This window comes from Sorex fumeus, unplaced genomic scaffold, assembly GCF_029834395.1.
Source record: "Sorex fumeus unplaced genomic scaffold, SorFum_2.1 ptg000028l, whole genome shotgun sequence".
Taxonomy (NCBI): domain Eukaryota; kingdom Metazoa; phylum Chordata; class Mammalia; order Eulipotyphla; family Soricidae; genus Sorex; species Sorex fumeus.
In genome coordinates, this window is record NW_026606085.1 from 2,541,109 (window position 1) to 2,565,567 (window position 24,459).

The 24,459-nt window shown below is 44.0% G+C and overlaps 1 protein-coding gene across 1 annotated transcript in view; it reads left to right on the plus strand.

Annotated features, from left to right (window-relative positions):
* The first annotated feature begins 5,307 nt into the window (after positions 1-5,307).
* The window catches only part of DHX33 (DEAH-box helicase 33), a 32,206-nt gene continuing 13,054 nt past the window's right edge, over positions 5,308-24,459 (plus strand). The window contains exons 1-6 of the mRNA XM_056114790.1: positions 5,308-5,312; positions 8,154-8,428; positions 12,764-12,924; positions 14,562-14,789; positions 14,972-15,142; positions 23,854-24,039. Of these exons, the coding sequence (XP_055970765.1) occupies positions 5,308-5,312; positions 8,154-8,428; positions 12,764-12,924; positions 14,562-14,789; positions 14,972-15,142; positions 23,854-24,039 (1,026 nt within the window). The remainder of the gene's footprint in view (positions 5,313-8,153; positions 8,429-12,763; positions 12,925-14,561; positions 14,790-14,971; positions 15,143-23,853; positions 24,040-24,459) is intronic.

Below are 24,459 nucleotides of genomic sequence, written 5' to 3' on the forward strand. Positions count from 1 at the left end.
ACTATGTGGTTCTGAGGATAGAACCCAAGCCTGGTGCATGTGGAGTATGTGCTCTAGTTCATTGAGTTTTCTCTCTATCCCCTGTCAACTTTCACAAGCATGGAGAACCCCAAATCATGTAACTTGGAGAAATCATAAATAACCCCTTCCAAAAGCCATTTCAGCATCTCTCTTTTCTTTGAAGAAGCTTGCATTCTCTCTTAAACATAGCTTTTTTTCTTCTCCCCTTTTAATTTTTTTAAAAAATTTGTTTTTTAATTCTTGGGGCCACACTCAGCAGTGCTTGGGAGACTATGCCAGGGATCAAATTTGGTCCCATGCATTCAAAGCAGGGGCTCAGCCCTTTGAACTCTTTGAACTATTTCTCTGACTCCTCTCCTGCTATTCTTTTCTTTAAGAATAGGTGAAACTGGAATGAAAATCAGAGGACTTTCATTTTCCAGTGAATACCAAAACTGTGGTTCAACTTGAGAACCATCACTCCCCAAATCAATTCTGACAATAAGCAGATAAAGCAGGTCTCAAGTCCAGCCCGATAGCTACATTCATGCCACTGACAGGACCTGAGTCTCCCTGAAGTGTTCATACAGACTTTTTTGGAAAGAGGGGACAATTTGGACCACATGAGTAGATGCTCAGGACTTACTCCGGTTTCTGTGTCACTCCTGGCAGGGCTTAGGGAACCATATGCAGTGGGGCAATTGAACAAAGTCTGCAGCAGGCAAGACAAGGATATTACCCTATGTACTATCTATCTCTCTAGCCTCTATTATATATATTTTATACCTATTAATATATTTTGTTATTATTTTTCCATAGTGCTATAGCTGTTTTAGACAGAGCATGATCCTTGCCACCACTGCCCTGCTGGAGCTGCCTCCGTTCCTGAAGCAAGAAGAAAGATTTCCTTGACGCCAGATAGTACAGTGGGTAGTGTGTTTGCCTTGCATGCAGCTGACCCGATTTGATCCTTGGCATCCCATATGGTCCCCTGAGCACTGCCAGGAGTGATTCCTGAGTTCAGAGCCAGGAATTATCCCTAAGCATCACTAGGTGCGATCCCCCACCACCACCAAAAAAAATAAATAAATAAATAAATAAAAATAAAGCAAAGGGAAAAGGATCCCCCTTTAAATTTCTGGTTATATCTCCTCTCTCCTTTCAGAGCTGGAAAATGAACGGAAAAAGTTTTAATCCTGATGACTCTCATTGTCTCCCTCCGTTCTTCTCATAGGACTGGGAAGTGCACTGAAGACTGACATGGCCACTGAATCTGCACTCAGTTGGGAGGTGACAAGGCTCAAGTAGAGGTGCCACTCTTGAAAACCCTAATATGTGTTTCAAGAGTGCAGAGTTGGGATTATGGCACTTGCCTTGCACTTTGCCAGCCAGGGTTTCAATCCTTGGCACCCCAATATGGTCCTTGGAACATGACTATGAGTGACCACTGATAGCAGAGTCAGCAATAAGCCCCAAGCATCGCTGGGTGTGGCCCCAAAATCAAAACCAAACAGTTAAATGTTGGGGTTTCTCCTGTATGGGTGTTTGTGCTCCTCCTCTTGGAGAAATTTTAAAAAATTCACATTTCAGATTCCAGGTTGGTCCAATAATTCAATTTTGCCTACAATAGGAACCTACCAGTTTGAAAGTTTTTCTGATAACAAATTGTTGCAATCAAAGTGAGGTTAGAGCTACTGGCACCAGAGCAGTAAGAGGGACCACCCAGCAGTTTTTTTTAAAAGGGGTCTTTAGTTTTTGTCACAGTGGCATTAGAACAATTTTATAGAATAGCAAAAGATTTTGGAATGATCACTATCAAAGGTCTCATTAGAAGGGCGAGAGAGACAGTATTGCAGGTAAGGCACTTTCATTCAGCCAACCCCGTTCAATCACAGGCACCACATAGTGTCCCCAAGCACTGAGGGGACTGATCTCTGAGAACAGAAAAAGGAGCAAGTCCTGAGCATAGCCGGATGTGCCCTGCCGCCCCCAAAGTACTCAGAGATTCCCTATTACTAAATTTAGTACAATTTTGTAGAACACTTGGACACACCTTTAAGATATAGTCCTCTAATATTTTACTAAGACTCAGTGTTATGGCTTTAACTATGTCAGGAGTGGAGAGTCTTAATTGAGTTAACTGGAGTCACTATTTTATCTGAAACAACTTTTTTTATACTCTCTTAAATTGGTAAAGTTTAATTTTTGCAAAAATTTTAGAGAACAATTATTAATAGAATTTTTTTGTTTGTTTTTGGGCCATACACCTGATTGATACTGAGGGGTTACACCTGGATCTGCATTCAGGTATCACTTTTGGTGGGCTTTAGAGATTACATGGGGCACCAGGGATTGAACCCGGATCAGCTGTGTGCAAGGCAAGAGCCCTGCCTACAGTACTATTACTCCAATCCCTATTAGTAGAAATTTCTATCACTTGTTTGTTTGTTTGATTTTGGTTTTGGGGATACACCTGGAATGCTCAGTGCTTATAGCTGGCTCTGTACTCTGGGATCACTCCTGATGGTGCCCAGGGGACCAAACATGCAGTGCCAGGGATCAAACTGGGGTTGGCCATGTGCAAGACAAGTACCTTACCCCTGTACTCTCTCTCTCCTTTTATTCTTTTACATCTCAAGAAAGTTTACCTGACCTGGAAGTTTCATTGGTATTGGCATTAGCACAAGTCATTCTATTTCATTTCTATATTAGTCAAAAAAAAAAAAAGCCTTGCAAGATGAGAAGATGATGCACGTCACAAGATGAAAAGAGGTTTAGATGTCAGGACATGAGTAGAATGCTTCAGGAAATATGGCACTGGATCCACTAATATGGTGAGGTCAGGTGTGGGAGCTGTGGGGAAGTGAGTAGAAGCTGCCTCTTTTGGAAGATGTCAGCCAACTAATCTCACCTAGAAGGGTGGGGAAGTGAGCAGAGGGTCAGGAGATTTCTAAGCTACTATATTTTAAGCCAATTTTTGTTTACCAGTATTATTTCACATAAAGCATTTTTGTGCTAGGATTCTAAAAATTCTATTCAGACGCAAAAGAAAAGTGGGGAGACATGCAAATGTACATACGGACATGAAAAATAAATTTCTTGGTTTTTACTAAAATTTTATATGCCTATAAAAGAAAATATTTGAATTACCACTGTTTGTAAAAACACAAGAACTTTCTTTTAAATTTCAATTTAAAATTTAAAAACTATTTAAATTTAATTTTAAGAGTTTTATGTCTCTTTTTAAAGAGGTTTTTCTTTTATAGTGACTTTTAAAATAATATTTCTTTTATAATAACTTTTTTCTCTTATAATAACTTTATTTATTGGGGTGTGTGTGTATGTGTGTGTGTTTGTGCATGTGTGCAGTAAAATAGTTTTACTTAGGGAAATACTAGGAGGGAGAGAGAGACATACATACATATGTGTTAAAGAGAGTGTGGATTTGTCTAGCAGGGAGAGAACGGAGGAACTCCATAAAGATTTTTTACCCATAAAAGATAGTAAATACACGTCTAAGGTTGAAATATGGTTGACTTTGAGAATGGGGAATAAGCCCATTACCTTTATTTTAAAGACAAAGACAAAGTCTAGTTCCTGGTCAAACTTGGTCTTGGCTTTTAATATAAGCCTACAGATATTCAACAAAGATCTTTTATCGGGGGAGGGGAGGAGTGCAGTATGCTACCTCAAAGTGACTAGAGTTTACACTTGGTTCTGCACTCAGGGATCACTCCTGGCAGGCCCAGAGACCATATGGGATGACAGGGATGGGTTGATTATGTGCAAGGCAAATGCCCTATCTGCTGTACCATCGCTCTGACTCCTCAACAAAGATCTTTTATCCCATTCTCTATAGTGCCTAGACCCTAATCAATTTTTTTTTGCTATGCCCAGTGATAGTCAGGAGTAACGCCTGTGCACTCAAGAATTACTCCTGGTTGGGATTGGGAGGAAACGGGATACTGGTTGAGGGAAGGTCACACTGTTGGAACACTATTGGAACATTAAATGCTTGAAACAACTGTATAATGAACAACTTTATAAATTACAATCTTTTTTTTTTTTTTTTGCTTTTTGGGTCACACCCGACGATGCAGTAACAGGGGTTATTCCTGGCTCTGCACTCAGGAGTTACTCCTGGCAGTGCTCAGGGGACCATATGGGATGCTGGGAATTGAACCTGGGTCGGCCGTGTGCAAGGCAAACGCCCTACCTGCTGTGCTATTGCTCCAGCCCCTATGAATTACAATCTTTTAATAAAAACAACAACAACAGCAACAATAATAATGATAATTACTCCTGGCCATGTTTGGGGAACCATATGGGGAACTTAGGATCAGATCGTGTTGGGTGCAAGTCAGGAAAGCATCCTACCTATTTTACTATTTCTCTGACTCTCCAAACTTTTTTTATAGGTTCTATAACCACATTAGAAATCTTCCAACTTGGGGCTGGAGAATGTACAAGGATTAAGGTGCTTACTTTCATCCTGCCCATTCCAGTTTGGATCCCTGACACCACATATGGTCCCCTAATCATTTCCAGAAGACACTCCTGAAAGAGCCTTGAATATAATCTCAGGGCTAGGATGAAGGAGACGTTACTGGGGCCTGCTCGAGGCAATCGACGATTAACAGGATGATTTGTGACTTGTTGTTTGTGACTCCTGAGCCTCTGAGCACCACCAGGTGTAACTCGGCCCCCCAAATAAAAGAAAGAAATATTCTAACTTAATTGTGATTCACCAGAATAATAAACTGTATTGTTTATCCAAAAGATTTCAAGTTTATTTACCATATAAGACAGGACAAAAGGATGGGGACCAGAGAGATGGTACAAAGGTTAAGACACTTGCTCTACATGCAGGAGACCCCAGTTAAATTCCCAGCACTGTGTAGTTTCATGAACATAGCTAAACACAACACATGAGTGCAGATCTGGGAATAGCCCCTGAGCACCAGTCTGAACCCAAACACACTCCTTCATAAAAAAAAAAGACAAGACAAGGAAAGAATTGTCATATCAACTGTCCTAGTTAAGTCAAACTCTTAGAGTGTTAGGAATATCAGACCTACTAATAGTGCTGCTTTTGTCTTTTCTTTTTATTAATAACAGAAAAGACAGGACATAGATTTCACATAAGATAAATAAAGGAAATAATCATTTAACCCTTGGAGTTACAGAAAAATCTAAAACACACATCACAATATATAACAAATAACATATGTGTGTGGTCACATAGACACATTTGATCAGTTTGATTATCCTGTTTGACCATTAGGTTTGGCGCTAGTGGCAGGCGGCATGAGGTAGGTCAAGAAGGGCACAGTCCCCCAGACAAAGAAAACCCTATCACGTGACGGCCTTACCTGAGAGTCTCAGATTTCTAAGGCTGCCTCATCATAACAGTTCCACACTCCTGACTGAACTTGCTCAAATTTGCAAGAGAATGATGGCAGGTCTAAAAAGAGCTATGTTAGCAGTAAGCTGGCTGGGAGATGCCATTTTCTGATGGAGTTTTACAGAATGAGAACGGGGGAAAAATATATATATAGTCATGGACCTCCCGTTGTTCATCGATTTGCTCGAGCGGGCCCAGTAACGTCTCCATTGGAGACTTTGTTGTTACTGTGTTTGGCATACTGTGAAATACGTCACGGGAAGCTTGCCAGGCTCTGCCGTGCAGGTGAGATACTCTCGGTAGCTTGCCGGGCTCTCCGAGAGGGGCAGAGGAATCGAACTCGGGTCGGCCATGTCGGCTGCGTGCAAGGCAAATGCCCTACCGCTGTGCTATATATATATTTGCTTTTTGGGTCACACCTAGTGATGCACAGGGGTTACTCCTGGCTCCGCACTCAGAAGTTACTCCTGGCGGTGCTCAGAGGACCATATGGGATGCAGGGAATTGAACCCGGGTTGGCCGTATGCAAGGCAAACGCCCTACCTGCTGTGCTATCTCTCCAGCCCCTGGGAATATATATTTTAAGAAAAGGATCAGACAGACCAGTGGGCACAAAAATGAATTATTGAACTCCTTTGTGGGTTGATCCACTGAGGTTCACTCTTATTCAAACATAAAAATAAAATAAGAATTTTCCCCTACACCAGACCCATTTTGCCATGACATTTAAACTCCACATAAGGAGGTCCATGGAAGAGAGAAAGCTCAGAGGAGGGAGTGAAGCCTACCCATGCTTCTGCCCGAACCTAGACAATTTTACGGGGGAAGAAATACATGATGAATTGGAGGGATAGCCAAGTGGGTAAAGTGCTTGCCTTGAATGCAACTGACCATAGCTTAATTTCCAGCACCACCTATGATTACCCAAACATTTCTGGAAATAAGAATTTTAAAAATGTAATAAAATTTTAATTTTTTAGGGGTCAGAGAGGCAGAGAATTTGCTTTACATATGAGGCCAAGGTTTGAACCCTGGCACCAAATGGTTTCCCCAAGAGCTACTAAGCATTAGCCCTGAGAACAGAGCCATAAATAGATCCTGGACACTGCATGGTGGGTTTAGAAATCCATCCCCACAAAAAATAAAATCTTTACATTATTAAAGAGATAGTGAATATGGGAGGTCTTAAAAGAACTCTGTTTACCCCCTTAAAGTAAAAAAAAAAATGTGGACTCGTTTGGTTTATTGAATGCCTTCTCAAGAAGGGCATTCCCACACAGGGAAACATATCTAGCTTTAAAATAATTTATGAAAATAATGATATAAATGTTTTACAATTATATGAAACCCCTGAAAATCTAATATGCTCTGGTAATATTGGGTACTATTTTGAAATGTTATGGTCCAATATCTACTCAGGGCTAAAAATTAATCACAAATTTTCAAACCTTAAGGTCTCTTTCTGTCCCATAGAAAGAGACAGGAGGCAAGACTGTTTATATTTCCAACTATATTACTTATGGATTCTACCCAGAAAGTGACATAAGGTTTGAGGTTTTTAAAAATCTTCCGAACTGGGCCTCTTCCCACCAGTTTATTTGTGTTCTTTTGACTTGGAGAAATAAAAGCTAACTATGGAGTATGGATAAGTGCTAAACTCGATTTTGCTTCAGAAAGTCTAACCACTTACAAAGGAAAATTTACCTGTGATAGTATCGGTATCACTATTGCAGGTGACTTAGAAGTAAGGAGAAGAGAGGTGGCAGCCACACACACCCCACACACACACACAGCAATGTCTTTTGCTAGGATTGTTGTCAAGAGATAAAGCTTTAGATCTTAGTGGGTTTTTTTTGTTTGTTTGTTTTGGGGCCACCCCTGGCAGTGCTCAGGGCTTGCTAGGATTGTTGTCAAGAGATAAAGCTTAGTGGGGTTTTTTTGTTTGTTTGTTTGTTTGTTTGTTTTGGGGCCACCCCTGGCAGTGCTCAGGGCTTACTACTCCTGACTTTGCCTTCAGGGATCACTGGCAGTACTGAGGTCTGGAGGAGCGAACCCCGGTGGGCCACATTCAAGGTAAAGTGACCCTACCCTCTGTAGGGTCACTCAGGCCGCTCCTCTTATTTTGATACTTAGCATGGTCTTTGCTTCTGTACTGCTAAATGGGCTCCACCCAGGAGGTAGAACCACGTTCTGAGCCTAGAATTTTGCATCTCAGCTGGGCACTGTATTTCAAAGGCCTTCATGTCTTTGTACTGGTTTAAGTTTCAGCATCATTCCCAGGACACATTCTAGGGTCCGCCTACCTCCCTGCGATGCTACCCCACAGCATAAATTGTTTGACACTTGTTTCATGTCGAAGTATCAAAATTTGTGTGTGAATTAAGCACTGTCCTCAAGGGGCTAGCAGAATTACAGACAGGAGAAACCGAGTTGCCGAAGAGAGATCTGAACACTGTCAAGAATAGCGCCTTGATGATCCAAAGCGCTTGGGAACCTTGCTCCTACTCTCCTGCAGTGTTGCTCGGACCCTTTTCCCCGTTGGACCGCAGCCTTCTCGCCCCGCCCCCAGGAAGTGAGGCCTTTCACCTGGCCACAGTGGGAGGAGGAGCCGCTTCCCTCGGAAGAGACGGCGCCGAGACGGCGTCCGCGGTCGCCCGGAGTAGCCCGCACGCGGCGGAAGGGGCGGTGCCCGCTAGCCGTCCGCTCCCGCGAGCGGCGCGCCGCCTGCCCTGGCGCCCGCCTCACGCAGTCCCCCGTCGTGCCGAGGAGGCGGGCTCGCCGGCAGGAGGTCCCGCCGAGGCTTCCGCGGCGCTCTGGTCCGGCGTCCCGGCGAGCAGGCGGTGATGCTGCTGGCGGCGGGCGGCGGCGGCGGCGGGAGCCGGAGGCAGCAGGCGCCGCCGGCCCATCCCGAGGGCGGCCCTCAGCCCGAGGCCGTGGAGCAGCAGCGCCGGAGCCTGCCCATCTTCCAGGCGCGGCGGCAGCTGCTGGTCCAGCTCCGGAACCTGGACAGCGCCATCCTCATCGGTGAGTTGCGGGGCTGGCGGGTCCTTTCTTGCCCCCGTTCCTGCGCCCGAGCGAGCAGTGCTTCTTTGGCGCCTCTCATCCCACACCAAACCTGCCCGCCTTTCTTCCTGTGCCGGCCGCGGAGAAAAGTCGGGCACGCGGTTCCCAGGCCAGTGGCAGCCGGTGTCTTGGGCGGAGACTCATCTTCTGTGTGAAAGAGCAGAGGGGAATCCGGGGGCTTTGGAAGATGAGAAGAATGGGTCTGAGCGTTTGGAGGAGGCCGCGTGGGAAGTTGCCCCCGCAGGACATGCTACCCTGAGCGGAGTGCCTGATACAGGAGAGACGCCTCATACATGGGAGTGCAAATTCGTCCGCCTACAAGTAGTAGTTTTTGCATTGCAGCTTTGTTTTTGTTTGCAGTACGAGGGATCAAACCCTTTTTATATGTAAAGCAAGTGCTCTGTAGCCAGACTATGCCCCTCAGTCTCATAGAAGTTTTTGGTGGATTATTGTGGGTTGATCGTAGCAGGGAGTTTTGATCCTCAGCATTTAAGTATGAACGCTCCTAATGGTTGGAGAGGATGAGCTTCCAAAGAGAAATCTTAGGGGGAATTGATAGACAAAGGGAAAGAAGGGAGTGAGCAAATACATCAGTATGGTCTCCTAATACAAGGACCCCAAAATACCCACTTGGATGGAAGGTATTGAGTGTTGCTCCCAACTAAGCAGAACTGTGGAGGGTAAGAGCTGATATGTGGCTGTGCTGAAGAGTCAATAAGAGAGAGATAAATGAAGGCAGTAGGAGCAGCCTATTTTCAGGGGAAATGGGAGGGACTGAGAGAAACTCAGAGGTAGAATGAAGTAACTGGAGGAGACTGAATATGGAAAGCAGACAGTAATAGAGTATGGGGAAGTTCTACTCTATTCAGTAAAGAATAGAACTCTGGTTAACAAAATCTTAAGGCAGAGTTGGTCCGGATTAGAAGAAAGAATAACCTAGAGGCTGTCACAGGAGGTAGAAGGTAAAATGGGTATACCTGTCCAAAACCTTGTTGGGAGAGGTAGAGAGAGAACACTTGAGGACTTTGCTCTTTTCTGTGAAAATGATGCAGGAGCTTTGCTGATAATAGGAGTTGTATGGCGTTAGAGAGGCCCCTGGGGAGAATGGAAACACATGACGGACTGCAAAAGAAAGATTATGGATTGATGGTGGCGCTGATGATCTCGGACATTGTCCTCATTGCAGTTGGGTTATTTTGATTCTACAAAATAGGTGAAGGGGGAAATACGTGTAGGGAGACATTGATCCAAATTTGGGGGTTTGCCAGGTGGATTCAGTGAAACAAATGCAGAAGAGTTAAATTTTTAGTCCAGGCCAAGAGTAATGAGCAGTCAGGATTTCTTGGTGAGAGAGGTGTAGTAGCAGCAAGGGAGGGAAAGGATGTTCAGGTTTACTTAATCCTTTGTACTAATTAAATATTATTAAAGAAACTCACAGAAGGTAGAAGATAACATTGGGTGATCACTATGCACAAGGATTAAGTAAATCTCTGCCCACCAGGATTTAAACATCTGCACAAGCAGGTTTGGAGTGCTGGATGAACGATGAAAGACACTGAGGAGTACAGAGGAGGCCTCAGATGTAGCCACAAAGGAGTAAGTTTGAGGTCTAACTCATTCTGTAGAGTTTGCCAAGCAGACAGCACGAGAGCAAGCATTTCATATCAGACCAGAATCTATAAGGTACATTGAAGAAAAAGCCTGCAAAATCCTCCACGACACTGAAGCTAAAGGTATCTTTCTTCAAAGAGGAAACTAACCAAGCAAGTGGAAGCAGAGATAAATAAATGGGACTATCTTAAACTAAGAAGCTTCTGCACCTCAAAAGAAACAGCATCCAGGATACAAAGAGAGCCTATAGAATGGGAAGGATATTAACCCAGTACCCTTCTGAGAAGGGGTTAATATGCAAGGATATGCAAGGCACTGGTTGACCTCTACTAGAAGAAAACGTCCAGTCCCATCAGAAAATGGGGTGATGAAATGAACAAACTTTTTCAAAGAAAAAATCTGGCTAAAGACATAAAAAAATGCTCTCATCACTAATCATCAGGGAGATACAGATCAAAACAACAATGAGGTATCATCTCACACCACAGAAACTGGCACACATCCAAAAAAACAAAAGCAATCAGTGTTGGCTTGGATGTGGGGAGAAAGGGACTCTCCTTCCTTGTTGGTGGGAATGCCGACTCATCCAACCTTTTTGGAAAACAATTTGGATGTTTCTCATAAAACTAGAAATTGAGCTCCCATTTGACCCAGCAATACCACTTCTGGGAATATAGCCTGAGGGTACAACAAGCCACAGTAGAAATGACATCTGCACTCGTACGTTCATTGCAGCACTATTCACAATATCCAGAATCTGGAAACAACCTGAGTGCCAAAGAACAGACGAATGGATAAAGAAACTATGGCACATCTACATAATGGAATACTATGCAGCTGTTAGGAAAGATGAAGTCATGAAATTTGTATATAAGTGGATTGACATGGAGAGTATCATGCTACGTGAAATGAGTCAGAAAGAGAGGGACAGACATATAATGACTGCACTTATTTGTGGATTATAAAATATGAGACTAGCACCCAAGGACAGTAGAGACAAGGGCCAGGAAGATTACTCCATGGTTGGAAGCTTGCATTTTGGGCTGGGGAAGGCAGCTGGGCTAGAGAAGGGATCACTAAGTCAATGATGGTTGGAGGGATTCCTTGTGGTGGAAGATGTGTGCTGAAAATAGATAGAGGACCAAACATGATGGTCCCTCATTATGTGTAATGTGTATTGGAAACCATAGTACCTATAAGTAGAGAGAGTAGGTGGGCAATTGTCTGCCATAGAGGCAGGGGAAGGGGTGGAACAGAGGCAGGGGTGGGGGTGGTGGTGGATACTGGGGACATTGGTGGTGGAAAGTGTACACTGGTGGAGAGATGAGTGTTTGATCATTGTATGACTATAATACACATGAATATTTTGTAACTGTAGTTCACGGTTATTTAAAAGAAAAGAAAGGGTAGAGAGAGAATGACTAGAACAGGGTGAAGAAATTTTTTTTGAGGGGGGAGACATTTGTTTTGTTTCAGGCTGTATCTGGTGATCCTTAGGAATCACTCCTGGCAGGGCTTGGGGAATCACCTTATGTGGTGCTGGGGATGTCAGCCATATGCGAGGCAAAAAATGCCCCATCTTCTGTACTCAGGTCTGGTGAGGCATTTCTTATGGTCACAGTATGTAAATTGAAGACTCTTCATGTCAGAACATATAAGTCTGATTAATGCTTTTGTGCTTTTGCAAGGTATAATAGCACTGCAGCACTGTCTTCCTATTGTTCATCAATTTGCTTGAGCGGGCACCAGTAATGTCTCCATTGTGAGACTTGTTACTGTTTTTGGCATATCGAATATGCCATGGGGAGCTTGCCAGGCTCTGCTGTGCAGGCGGTATACTCTCGGTAGCTTGCCGGACTCTCCGAGAGGGATGCAGGAATCAAACCTGGGTTGGCCACATGCAAGGCAAACACCCTACCTGTTGTGCTATCGCTCCAACCTGCAAAGTATAATATTTTTATATAATTACTTTTTAATTTTTTTTTGCAACACACCCAATGCACAGGGGTTGATGCACAGGGGTTACTCCTGGCTCATGTACTCAAGAATAACTCCTGGCAGTGCCCAGGGGACCATATGCGATGCTGGGAATTGAACCCGGGTCAGCAGCGTGCAAGGCAAACGCCCTACCCACTGTGCAATCGCTCCAGCCCCAGTTACTTTAATTTTATGTTCTTACAACTTACTGTTGAATAGTGTTTCAAATTTTTTGCTTTTAGGAGCAAAGTTGAATAAAGTGTGTTTTCTGTGGATCAAACCTAGGGGTCATGCTTGCAGGATGTATGCTAAGCCACATGCCTCACCCAATAAAACATCTTTGAAGCTATGTACATCCTTACAGTTTCCTTTGGAATCAATTTCTCCAAAAGGAACAAGGATTTTCAAAGTTTTCTAATAAAATATGGCCTTTTGAGAAACAATTCCTGTTGACCTTCCACCAGTAGTAGATATCACTATCCATTTCCTTGTGGCTCTCAGCTTATCCTTTCCTTCTTGCTTTTCTTTTGTGGGGCAGGGAGTGGGGTACTGTGGGTGGTATTCAGGTGACCGTGTGGTCCCAGGGATTGAATTTCTGCGAAGCATGTGTACCAACCCTTTGAGACATCTTCCTGGTTCCCTTCCTTCTGGTTTTTATCTGGTGAAATGTGTTTCAGTTTGCATTTAAATGAGACTTTTATTTTCTAGGTGAAACTGGCTCTGGGAAGACGACTCAGCTCCCTCAATACCTCTATGAAGGAGGCATTAGCCGCCAGGGCATCATTGCTGTGACCCAGCCTCGTCGAGTAGCTGCCATCTCTCTAGCTACTAGAGTCTCAGATGAGAAAAGAACTGAGCTAGGGAAGCTGGTATCTAATTTCCTTCTTTGCTAACATTTCTTTTCCTCATACCCCCACACACTGCCCCCTACTTATTTTTGTTTGTTTTGGGCCACACCCAGTGGTACTTGGGTTACTCCTGGCTCTGTACTCAGGAATCACTCCTGGTGGTGCCGTGGGGGACCATGTGGGATGCTGGCATCAAATCTGGGTTAACTGCGTGCAAAGCAAATAAATGCCCTGTATGTCGCGCTAGCCTCTACCTTCTCCTGCCCCTCTTTTAATACATTCAAGCTGCTTTCTTGCCCCAGTTGTTTAAGCCTATCTTAGAGGAATTTATTGTTTCTGTTTTGAGTCACAATTGGAGGTGCTCTAGGAATACTCCTGGTTCAGTGGTTGAGGGTTGCTCCTGACATTGTGTTGGGGGACCACATGTGCCAGAGATTGAACTTGGGTTCCTTCATGCAAAGTTTGCTCTCCAGACAGTGGAGCTATCTCTGTGTGTGTCAGAGATTGTTATTTTGTTTTTAATCAGTTCTGAAGAGATCAGAGGGTCTGACAGTCCCATTTGTTCAGACATGTTTGCTTTCTGTCACCATTTGGCAAGTTGTTTTTCTTGAGTATTTTATTTTTTGGTTTTTGGGTTGCACCCAGCTTTGCTCAGAGCTTCTCCTGGCCCTGTGCTCATGGATCACTTGTGCTTGAAATTGAAAGATTATTTGTGGTGCTGGAGATTGAATTGGAATGGACAAATGCAAGGCAAACGCCCTACTCACTGTGCTATTTCTCCAGCCCCTCTTGACCATTTTTATTTATGTTAGTTTTTGATCTTACCCAATAATACTCAGGGTTTACTCCTGACTTTGTACTCAGGAATTACCCTGGCTGTGCTCAGAGGACCATATGAGATGCCAAGGATCGAACTTGGATTAGCTGTGTGCAAGGCAAACGTCTTACCTCCTGTGTGATTGCTCCAGAAACCTCTTGAGTGTTTTAAATGTTTTAGTAGCTTCTGTTGAATCTTCTGTCTACATATCTTTCTTTACATATATTATCTTTCTTTAATTATAAGCATTTGTTTGCCTTATGATTACAGTGAGTTTCAGTACTGTATATAAGATTTCATTAATGTTTGTTTTTTATTTCACATAAAAACATTTTGGACAGGCCAGAGATATAGTTCAGTGGGTAGGGCACATGTCTTGCCAGTGACTGACCTTAATTCTATCCCCTGTACTTCATATGGTCCCCTCCCTACAGGTTTGCCAGGAGTGATCACCGAGCAAAGCTAGGTGTGGTCTAACAATAAAAAAAAAAGAAAGAAAAAAAACTAAACCGTGGAACTCTTTTCATGTATGTGCATTGCTTCACTAACAATTAGTTGGGATTAGGAGACTAATTATAATTGTTTTTGTTTTGTTGTGGTCCTCGGGATCAGACCCAAGTCCTCAAACACATTCTGATGCTAGTTTTCATATTCTTTGTAATGCTTATCTTAATTGCAGCTAAAGTGACATGTCATTGCCACTAGACTGCATGTTTCTGAGAGAACAGATCAGGATCAGTATTGGTCTTATTCATACTGATAATACAAATGCCTGGTATGGTGTGGGATACTTAGTAGATGTGCAGCAAGCATGTGATGAATGAATAATTTCTTCTCAAAGGTTGGCTATACAGTACGTTTTGATGATGTCACCTCAGAAGATACCAGGATCAAGTTCCTGACAGATGGCATGCTTCTTCGTGAAGCAATTTCAGACTCCTTGCTTCGAAAGTACAGCTGTGTCATTTTAGATGAAGCCCATGAACGGACAATTCATACAGATGTGCTCTTTGGTGTGGTGAAAGCTGCACAGAAAAGGCGAAAGGAACTGGGGAAACTGCCCCTCAAAGTAGGTAGAGCCAGACTTGTGCCTCCTCCTCAGTTTTCTTCTTCATCCATTCTGTTTTAGAACTATGCAGAAAGATAAGTGGAATGGGAGTAATACAGGCCTCCTCCTATGCTTTTAGGACTTGAGAGTGGCACAAGGCTGTCACAAGTGTTGTTCTCTGTTCTTCTCTTATCTTTACCTAGATAGTTGTGATGTCAGCTACGATGGATGTAGACCTGTTCTCTCAGTATTTCAATGGTGCCCCTGTACTCTACCTGGAGGGTCGGCAGCATCCAATCCAGATTTTTTACACAAAACAACCTCAGCATGATTATCTGCACGCTGCACTTGTTTCAGTCTTCCAGATCCACCAGGTATGGAATGGGGTGCAAATGCATGCATGAAAAGGTTAATTTTACATTGCTGTTGGGTAGAATATTCAGCTCTGAAAAGAAAAGCTACTCTCTGAAATGACTTTGTAAGTTCTTTCTTTACAATATTTGGTATAATGAGTTCATTAACTATGCCCACGTTTTTAATCCTTAATTACAATATCTCTTATTTCTCTAAAAAAAAACAGGAGGATGACTCACAGGTTTGGAATGCGTGTATTACAATCTCAGGTGGAATCACTTGCACTCCATGGTCCCCTAAGCACTTCTGGGAGTGCCCCCCATCTCTAGCATTGAGCTGGAGTAGCCCCCAAGTATTACAGGTGTGGCACTGAAAAAACAAATAGTTGAACCCTGTCTAGCCTCAATGGAGCCAAACAAGCCCCCTATGTATGTTATAGCATGACTTGTAGTTTTTTAACTGTAAAACCCAGAATGAAGCACAGGTGTTTTTTTTGGGGGGGGGGGGGGGGAATGGGCATTTGATGGTGCTGAGGGATTATTCCTGGCTCTGCAATCAGGGATCAATCCTGGCGGAGTTTGAGGAACCATATATAGTTTCAGGGATTGAACTCAGGCAGGTTCAAGGCAAGCATCTTATTCTCTGTACTATCACTTAAGCTTCAAGAAGCACATTTTATGTTGCAACCAGTGTAATACATACTTAATTTTTAAAAGGGGTTATGACTGTTGTCATAGGCTCTTGACTCTGCACTCAGGGACCCCTCCTGGCGGGCTTGGGGGACCATATGGAATGTTGAGGATGGAACTCAGGCTTGGCTGCATGGAAGACAAGCACCTTATGTACTGTATTATCTCCCCGGCCCCACAATGCATATATAGCTGTACAGCTATATATTTTGCAAGTATAAAAGCCCAAATTCAGTCCTAATTTTGCATGGCCTCCTTACACCACGGGCCTGAGGAGCACTGCACTAATGAACCCATCTCTTTTTTCTTTTCAAACTTCTTTTTATTGAATCGCTGTGAGATCGACCCTTACAAAGCTGTTGAGGGTTAGGTTTCAGTCATACAGTGTTCCAGCACCCATCCCTCCACCAGTATATGTTTCCCAGCACCAGTGTCCCCAGATTCCCTCCCATCACCCCCCATCCCCCAGCCTGCCTGTTTGGTAGGCACTTTTCTTCTTTCACTCTCTCTCTCTCTCTCTCTCTCTCTCTCCCTCTCCCCCTCTCCCTCTCCCTCTCCCTCTCTCTCCCTCTCTCTCCTTCTCCCTCTCTCCCTCTCTCCCTCTCCTTTTGGGCATTGTGGTTTGCAAATTGGTACTGAAAGGTTATCAAGAATATCTCCTTGCCTACTTTTAACACTCACTTCTTGTCCAGCGTGATCACTCACAGCTACCATTGTCATACTTCTCTATCTTACCTACGCTCTGCCCTTTACCTACACTTGTGGTTCGTTCTAACCATTGACCAGTCCTCCTAGCCCATTTTCCCTGGTCATGGATGTTAGTCTTCTACTATATATTTTTTATATGCCACCACAAATAAATACAGTCTTTCTATATGTGTCCCTCTTCTTCTGACTCATTTCACTCAGCATGATACTCTCCATGTCCATCCATTTATAGGCAAATTTCATGACTTCATTTTTCCTAACAGCTGCATGGTATTCTATTATGTAGATGTCCTATAGTTTCTTTATCCATTTGTCTGTTCTCAGGCACTCTAAAGTAGCCAGATTCTGGCTATTATGAATAGTGCTGCTATGAACATAAAGGTACAGATGGTGTTCCTGCTGTATGTTTTTGGTCCCCAAGGGTATATTACCAGTAGTGTTATTTCTGGGTCAAATGGGAACTTAATTTTTAGTTTTTTTTTGAGGAATGTTTTTGAGGAATGTTCATACTGTTTTTCTAAAAAGCTGGACCAGTCGGCTTTCCCACCAGCAATGAGTGAGAGTCCCTTTCTCCACACATCCGCACCAGTACTGGTTGTTCTTGTTCTTTTGGATATGTGCCAGTCTCTGTGGTATGAGATGATATCTTGTTTCGATTTGCATCTCACTGATGATCAGCAGTGAAGAGCATTTTTTCATGTGCCTTTTGGCCATTTGAATTTCTTCTTTGAGGAAGCTTCTGTTCATTTCTTCTCCCCATTTTTTGATGGTATTAGATGTGGGACCCGGGGCTGAGATCTCCAAGCCTGCACGGTTTGGGACTGGACCTGTCAATAGCTAGACAGTTACACCCTCCAACTGCCGTGTAACCCCAACAAAGGCCAGGATCCAGAGATTATCACAACAAGCTCCCGGGAGAGCACAAGGCAGAGTCTCCTACCCTGTGTCTGACTATCCTCGCCAGGGCCCAACAGCTGAAGACCTGCAGGCCCCAACCAAGGCCTTACTGGGGCCACTCTCCACACACTTGGATAAGCCTCAGACATAACAGAACTGGCAGAGGAACCCAGGTGTGTGGGACCCGGGGCTGAGATCTCCAAGCCTGCATGGTTTGGGACTGGACCTGTCAGTAGCTAGACAGTTACACCCTCCAACTGCCGTGTAACCCCAACAAAGGCCAGGATCCAGAGATTATCACAACAAGCTCCCGGGAGAGCACAAGGCAGAGTCTCCTACCCTGTGTCTGACTATCCTCGCCAGGGCCCAACAGCTGAAGACCTGCAGGCCCCAACCAAGGCCTTACTGGGGCCACTCTCCACACACTTGGATAAGCCTCAGACATAACAGAACTGGCAGAGGAACCCAGGTGTGTGGGACCTGGGGCTGAGATCTCCAAGCCTGCATGGTTTGGGACTGGACCTGTCAGTAGCTAGACAGTTACACCCTCCAACTGCCGTGTAACCCCAACAAAGGCCAGGATCCAGAGATTATCACAACAAGCTCCCGAGAGCGCGCGGCCTGTGGCCGTGCGACTATTTATTTACTTTTCTCTAAATTTTCAGGGTACCGTAAATATCCTTAAATATCCAACCCGCACGGCAGAGCCTGGCAAGCTATCCGTGGTCTATGCCAAATAGACCAAATTGATATGCCAAATCCAGTAATAAATGGATCTCATTTCCCTAACCCTGAATATGCAGAGTCGAGAAGGATATGGAAGGAGAGGCTGATAAAACACCAAGGCAGACATAGGCTACCAAAACGCAGAAAAACAAAAATGATTGTCTGTACTTTTAATGCTCGTACCCTGGCATCTGCTGCATCTATTGAAGACCTTGTGGTACAAGCACGAAAGATCAAGTACGACATCATTGGTCTGACCGAAACGAGAAGACATCAATTCCATCATGCTGTTTTCGACACTGGAGAAGAACTGTTCCTTGGAACATGGGATAAAAGAGGCGTCAGTGGTGTCGGTATCCTTGTCAACACAAACTTAGTCACGAGCATTGATTCATTTGAATGCCTAACAACCCGAATCGGACGATTACACTTGAATAAATGTGGCTCACTACCGGCAGTTTCTATCTTTGTTGTCTATGCACCAACATCCAGTTATGGTGAAAGAGAAACTGAGAAATTCTACATGGAGCTGGAGAAATTCTATAAAGAAGATCACACCTTCTACAAGATCATTGTCGGTGATTTTAATGCCAAGATAGGACCAAGAAGATCAGTCGATGAACTCCACATCGGAACCCATGGCCTGGAATGGAACGAACAGGGTGACAGACTGTCTGAGTTCATCATGTCAACCAAAACCTTCCATGGTAACTCACAATTCCAAAAGGCTGAATCTAAACGTTGGACATGGGAGTCTCCCGATGGACGGTTCCACAATGAAATAGACCACATCATATTCAATCGGCGGTTTTGCCTAACCGATGTTGCTGTTGTCCCAAAATTCCAAATGGGATCAGACCACCGTCTTCTTCGTGCAAAATTCTACCTCACAGAACGAGGAGAAAAGAATGCAAGGTTTAAGAAGAGGACTCCCAGAACAACCACCAACTGGGAACTCTTTGGCTCTGTTGCGGCAACATGGGAAGATGCCGTCATTGACAACATTGATGAGGAATACGATCGAATGATTCAGCACCTCCATGATTGTGCAAGGAATGCCAAGAGAGAGATAACCACAAAAAACCGTCTTTCTTCGAACACTCTTGAACTTATTCGACAACGTGGCTTGGCACGTGCCTCAGGCAACCACAAGCGAACGAACTGGCAAAACAGTGCAGAGAAGCCATCAAGGATGACCTCAAAAACAGGAGAGCAGCAGTACTGGTAGATGCAGCAGAAGTTGGGAAAAACATTCGTAATGCCCGCCTGTCCTTCACCAACTACAAAACCAAGATGACTGCCCTCCGACATCATGATGGATCTATCACATCTTCCAGAAGGGCAATGGAGAAGATTATTCATGACTTCTACTCAGATCTCTTTAATAGCCACATCCACTTGCCCACATACCACATACCACATGATGGATATGTCGTTCCCAATGTTCTTCCTTCCGAAATCCAACATGCCATCTCGTCGGTAAAGAAACAAAGAGCACCTGGCCCAGACAAGATCAGACCTGAACACCTGAAGAACTTACCATCAGTACTCATCAATACATTGGCTCGACTCTTCACACGCTACCTGTCTGAATGCATGGTTCCATCCCAATGGAAAACCAGCAAGACTGTACATTATACAAGAAAGGAGACATCCACGATATTGGCAACTATCGCCCAATCTGCCTATTGTCTATCATCTACAAACTATTCACTCGAGTCATCCTGAATAGAATTAGCAGAACACTAGATAAAGGACAACCATGTGAACAAGCTGGATTCCGAAAAGGATTCAGTACCATCGACCATATCCACACAGTAACCAAGCTCATTGAGGTATCTCGGGAGTTCAAGATGCCACTCTGTCTAACGTTCATTGATTTAAAGAAGGCCTTTGATTCTGTTGAGACGGAAGCGGTCATAGAAGCCCTAGCCAATCAGGACGTACAAACTCAATACATCAGGATCCTTCGTGAGCTCTATTGCGGATTCACTACCAAGATCTCACCATTCTACAAAGAAGTAATCATCCATATCAAGAGAGGGGTTCGGCAGGGTGATATCATTTCACCAAAACTCTTCAGTGCCACCCTCGAGAACATCATGCGACGACTGGAATGGGAAAACATGGGAGTGAAGATAGATGGTCGGCAACTACACCACCTCCGCTTTGCTGATGACATCGTTCTAATAACACCAAACATCAACCAAGCAGCACAAATGCTGAACGACTTTGACCGTGAATGTGGAAAGGTCGGACTACAGCTGAATCTTGCGAAGACAATGTTTATGAGAAACAGCCTTGTTCCTGACGCTCCATTCGCTCTCAACGGAACCACCATCTCCGAATGCAACAGTTATATATACCTAGGTCGAGAAATCAACATGATGAATGACCTGGCACCTGAGTTGCGCAGGAGGAAGAGAGCGGCTTGGAATGCCTTCAAGAGCATTGAAGAAATAACTAAAAGGACAAAGAACCTCCAGCTACGAGCACATCTCTTTGATTCCACTATTCTTCCTGCATTAACATATGCCTCAGAGACCTGGACCCTACGAAAACAGGATGAGAACACTATTCGTGTCTCTCAAAGAGGAATCGAAAGAACTATGCTTGGAATATCACGATTCACTCAAATGAGAGATAGAATCCGGAGTTCTGATCTTCGTCAACGCTCAAGAATCAGGGACGCTGTCCCATTTGCCAAGACATCAAAAATCAGATGGGCTGGACACGTAATGAGGTTTACAGACAACCGCTGGACTAGAGCCATTACTGATTGGATTCCACGAGACATCAAAAGATCACGTGGACGCCCACCTATAAGATGGTCAGACTTCTTCGTCAAGACCCTAAATGATCGGTTTGAGGCTCTACATATTCCTAAAACGAACAGATACCATTGGGCTACGCTAGCACGCAACCGGGATGAATGGAGACGTTACTGGCACCCGCTCGAATAAATCGATGAATAACGGGGATTAAGTGATTAAGTGATTAGATGTTTCATTCTACCAACTGGGTTACAGTTCTACTTCCATTGCACTTCTAAAACTGTGGGAGTTCCCTCTTGCCTAGGTGCTCATTAGGGCACTTTAGCCAAGTAGGGGTCTTCTAGTTCACTGTCACTGCTTGCTGCTATCTCTTGTAAAATGAAGAATTCATTTAATCTCTGAGTCTCAAATACTCTAACCACATGTATTTTTTTGCACATGAAAGTATGTGGTGGGGTGGTGCTTAGGGTTTACTTCTGGCTCTGTGCTCAGGATTAATTACTTTTGGTGGAGCTTAGGGGGCCATTGGAATGCCAAGGATTGAACTTGAGTTATATGCAGGGCATACACATGAAAGGCAAGCATCCTACACATTGTACTATCTAGCCTGAAAATCCTTTTGAATGCATCATTTAATATGATCTCCTTTACCTGTACGATGATCTCTAGCTATTTCTGTGAATCAGGATTTCTTCAAGTCGTTCCTCATTTTGGGCCATATCTGGGATGCTCGGAATAGAATCTGGGTTAGCTACCTGCAAGGCAGATACACTTCTTGCTGTCCTATCCCTCCAGCCCCATCTAAGTTGTCTTGTTACAGCAGCTTTATCTTTCAAGATAATTATGAAATTAGAAACTCTAAATTGAAATTATGAAAAAGTTTTCATAATTTGAAATTATAAAAAAAGAAGCTCTGTGCAGATATTTTTGTATTCCTGGTTGTGTTTTTTATATTTTCTTGTAAAGTAAGTAAAGTAAACGATTTGCTCGAGCTGGCCCAGTAACGTCTCCATTGGAGACTTTGTTGTTACTGTGTCTGGCATATCGAATACTCTCGGTAGCTTGCCGGGCTCTCCATCAGGGGCGGAGGAATCGAACCCAGCTCTGCCGGGCAGGCTGCATGCAAGGCAAACGCCCTACCGTTGTGCTGGGGCTGGAGCAACATCAGCATCCCAGCATCCCATATGGTCCCCTGAGAACCACCAGGAGTGATTCCTGAGTGCAGAGCCAGGAGTAACCCCTGTGCATCGCTGGGTGTGACCCAAAAAAGCAAAAAAAAAAAGTTGTTAAAAAATTTCCTTCAAAATTTTTGTAGTCGAGGCCAGAGAGGTAACTCAATAGACTGAGCATATATTTTCATGCAGAAGGCTCAGCTTCAATTCTTGGCACTGCATAGTCCACTGAACACCACCTAGAATGAGCACACCAACTGGAGTCATCCAAAAACAGATGAACAAACAAAATTTTCTTAATTGATATTTATATTATTGTTTTGGGAACTCACCCAGGGGACATACAGTGCTAAGGATTGAACCTCGTGTCTCATACATGCAAGACTTTTGATCTATTACATGAGCCACCTCTCTGACCCTTTGTTTGTTTGGGGCAGTAGCAATATTTAGGGTTTACTCTCTATACTCTGGGGTCACTCGTAGTGGTGCTCAAGGAGCCATGCTTGTGCTGAGGATTAAAGGCAGGCATCTGCATGCAAAGCATGTGTTCTAACCCTTTGAGGGATCTCCCCGACTCTGTTTAATTGCTATTTATTTATTCATTCTTGGGTCACACCCAGCAATGGTCAGGGGTTACTGATATCTTTGCACTCAGGAATTATTTCTGGCAGTGCTTGGGGGACCATATACGATGCTGGGGATTGAACCCAGGTAGGTCGTGTGCAAGCCAAACGCCCCACCCCCTGTACTATCACTCCAGCCCGTTTTTACTTTATTATTTGGAGAGGGCTTGGCTTATATCTGGAGTTTCTCTGGGTTTAACTCCTGGTTCTGTATGATTACTTCTATAGGTACTTGGGGGACCATAAGTGGTGCTGGGCATCTAACTAGGATTGTCACATGCAAGGCAAGAACTTTAGCCTCTATACTTTTTCTCTAACCCGTAATTGTTTAGGGTTGGTAGTTGACTTGGGACTGATACAGTGCAGTGGGTAGGGTCCTTGCCTTCCTTGTGACTGACCAGGTTTGATCCCTTGTACCCCGTATGGTCCTCCAAGCCCTGCCAGAAATGATTTCTCAGCATACAGCCTGGAATAAGTCCTGAGTACTACTTGGTTTATCCCAAAAGCAAAATAAAAAAAAAAAAGTTAATATAGCTCACTAGAGCCGGAGAGAGAGTTCAGTGGGTGAGTACATGGTTTTTGCATGTGGGAGACCTGGATTCAATTCCCTGTACCTTAGTCACACACAAAAATCATAAGTAGTAATAATATACCATATTGAGTAACTCAGGTAAGCTGTATGTTAGTATTATTGATAAGGGTATTCTTCCAAAGGTGACAGTAGTTAGGTGCATGTGCATCTCTGCACTTAGCAGGTAAAGAAAATAACTCTGGGAGCCAGGGAGATAGCTCAGAGGTCTGTCTTTAAAGTATATGCTTTACTTGCAGGAGGCCTGGGTTCAGTCCCTGGCACTGTATAGTCTCTGGAGAGCACAGCTGGGCACAACTCTGCCATACCAAACCAGAAGTAGCCCTGAGTACTACCTGGTGTAGCCCAAACCGGTCACTGGGAGTGACCCCAGAGCACTGTGTAAGGATGGTTCCCAAGTCCCCTGAGTAATACTACTGCCCCAATTCCCTAACCCCTCCAAAAAAAAAAAAAAGGAAAGAAAGAAAAAGAACATTGGGAAATCATCAGTGACCATTGTTTTGTTCTGTAAAACCTGTCAACTTTCGCTCATCACACTTTACCATTTTTATAGGAAGCTCCTTCTTCTCAGGACATCCTGGTGTTCCTTACTGGTCAGGAGGAGATAGAAGCAATGAGCAAGACCTGCCGGGACATTGCAAAGCACCTGCCAGATGGCTGCCCCTCAATGCTGGTCCTGCCTCTCTATGCTTCCCTGCCCTATGCACAACAGCTCCGTGTCTTTCAGGTGGCCCCAAAGGTGTGTGCAGCAGCTTGCCTGTCCATCTCTGTCCCTGGGAACCTCAAAGGACCTATCAGTGGCACTTGACATGCCCGTTTCTGGACTCCATATAATGTGTATGGGACAGAGTGCTCAATTACCAGATGCACTGACTGAAAAAAACTGCTGAAATATTATGTGTAGCTACAAATAAACCTCCCATAGTAAGAATAGGTAAATGGTGGTTGGGGAAGATGGAGAGTAAAGTGCAAAAGCTGACAGGTAAATAATATTTCTAAGGTTTTATGTAAATAAGCCACATTTGGCAATACTACCAATTAGTGGGTATCCTTGCTGTGCCAGGCACTACGCAGTAACTCTTACTATGTGCTGTCTCTCCTTAAGAATTGGCAAGGAAGGTGCTGGTTTTATTTTGTAAATGTTAGTGCCCTAAAAAGT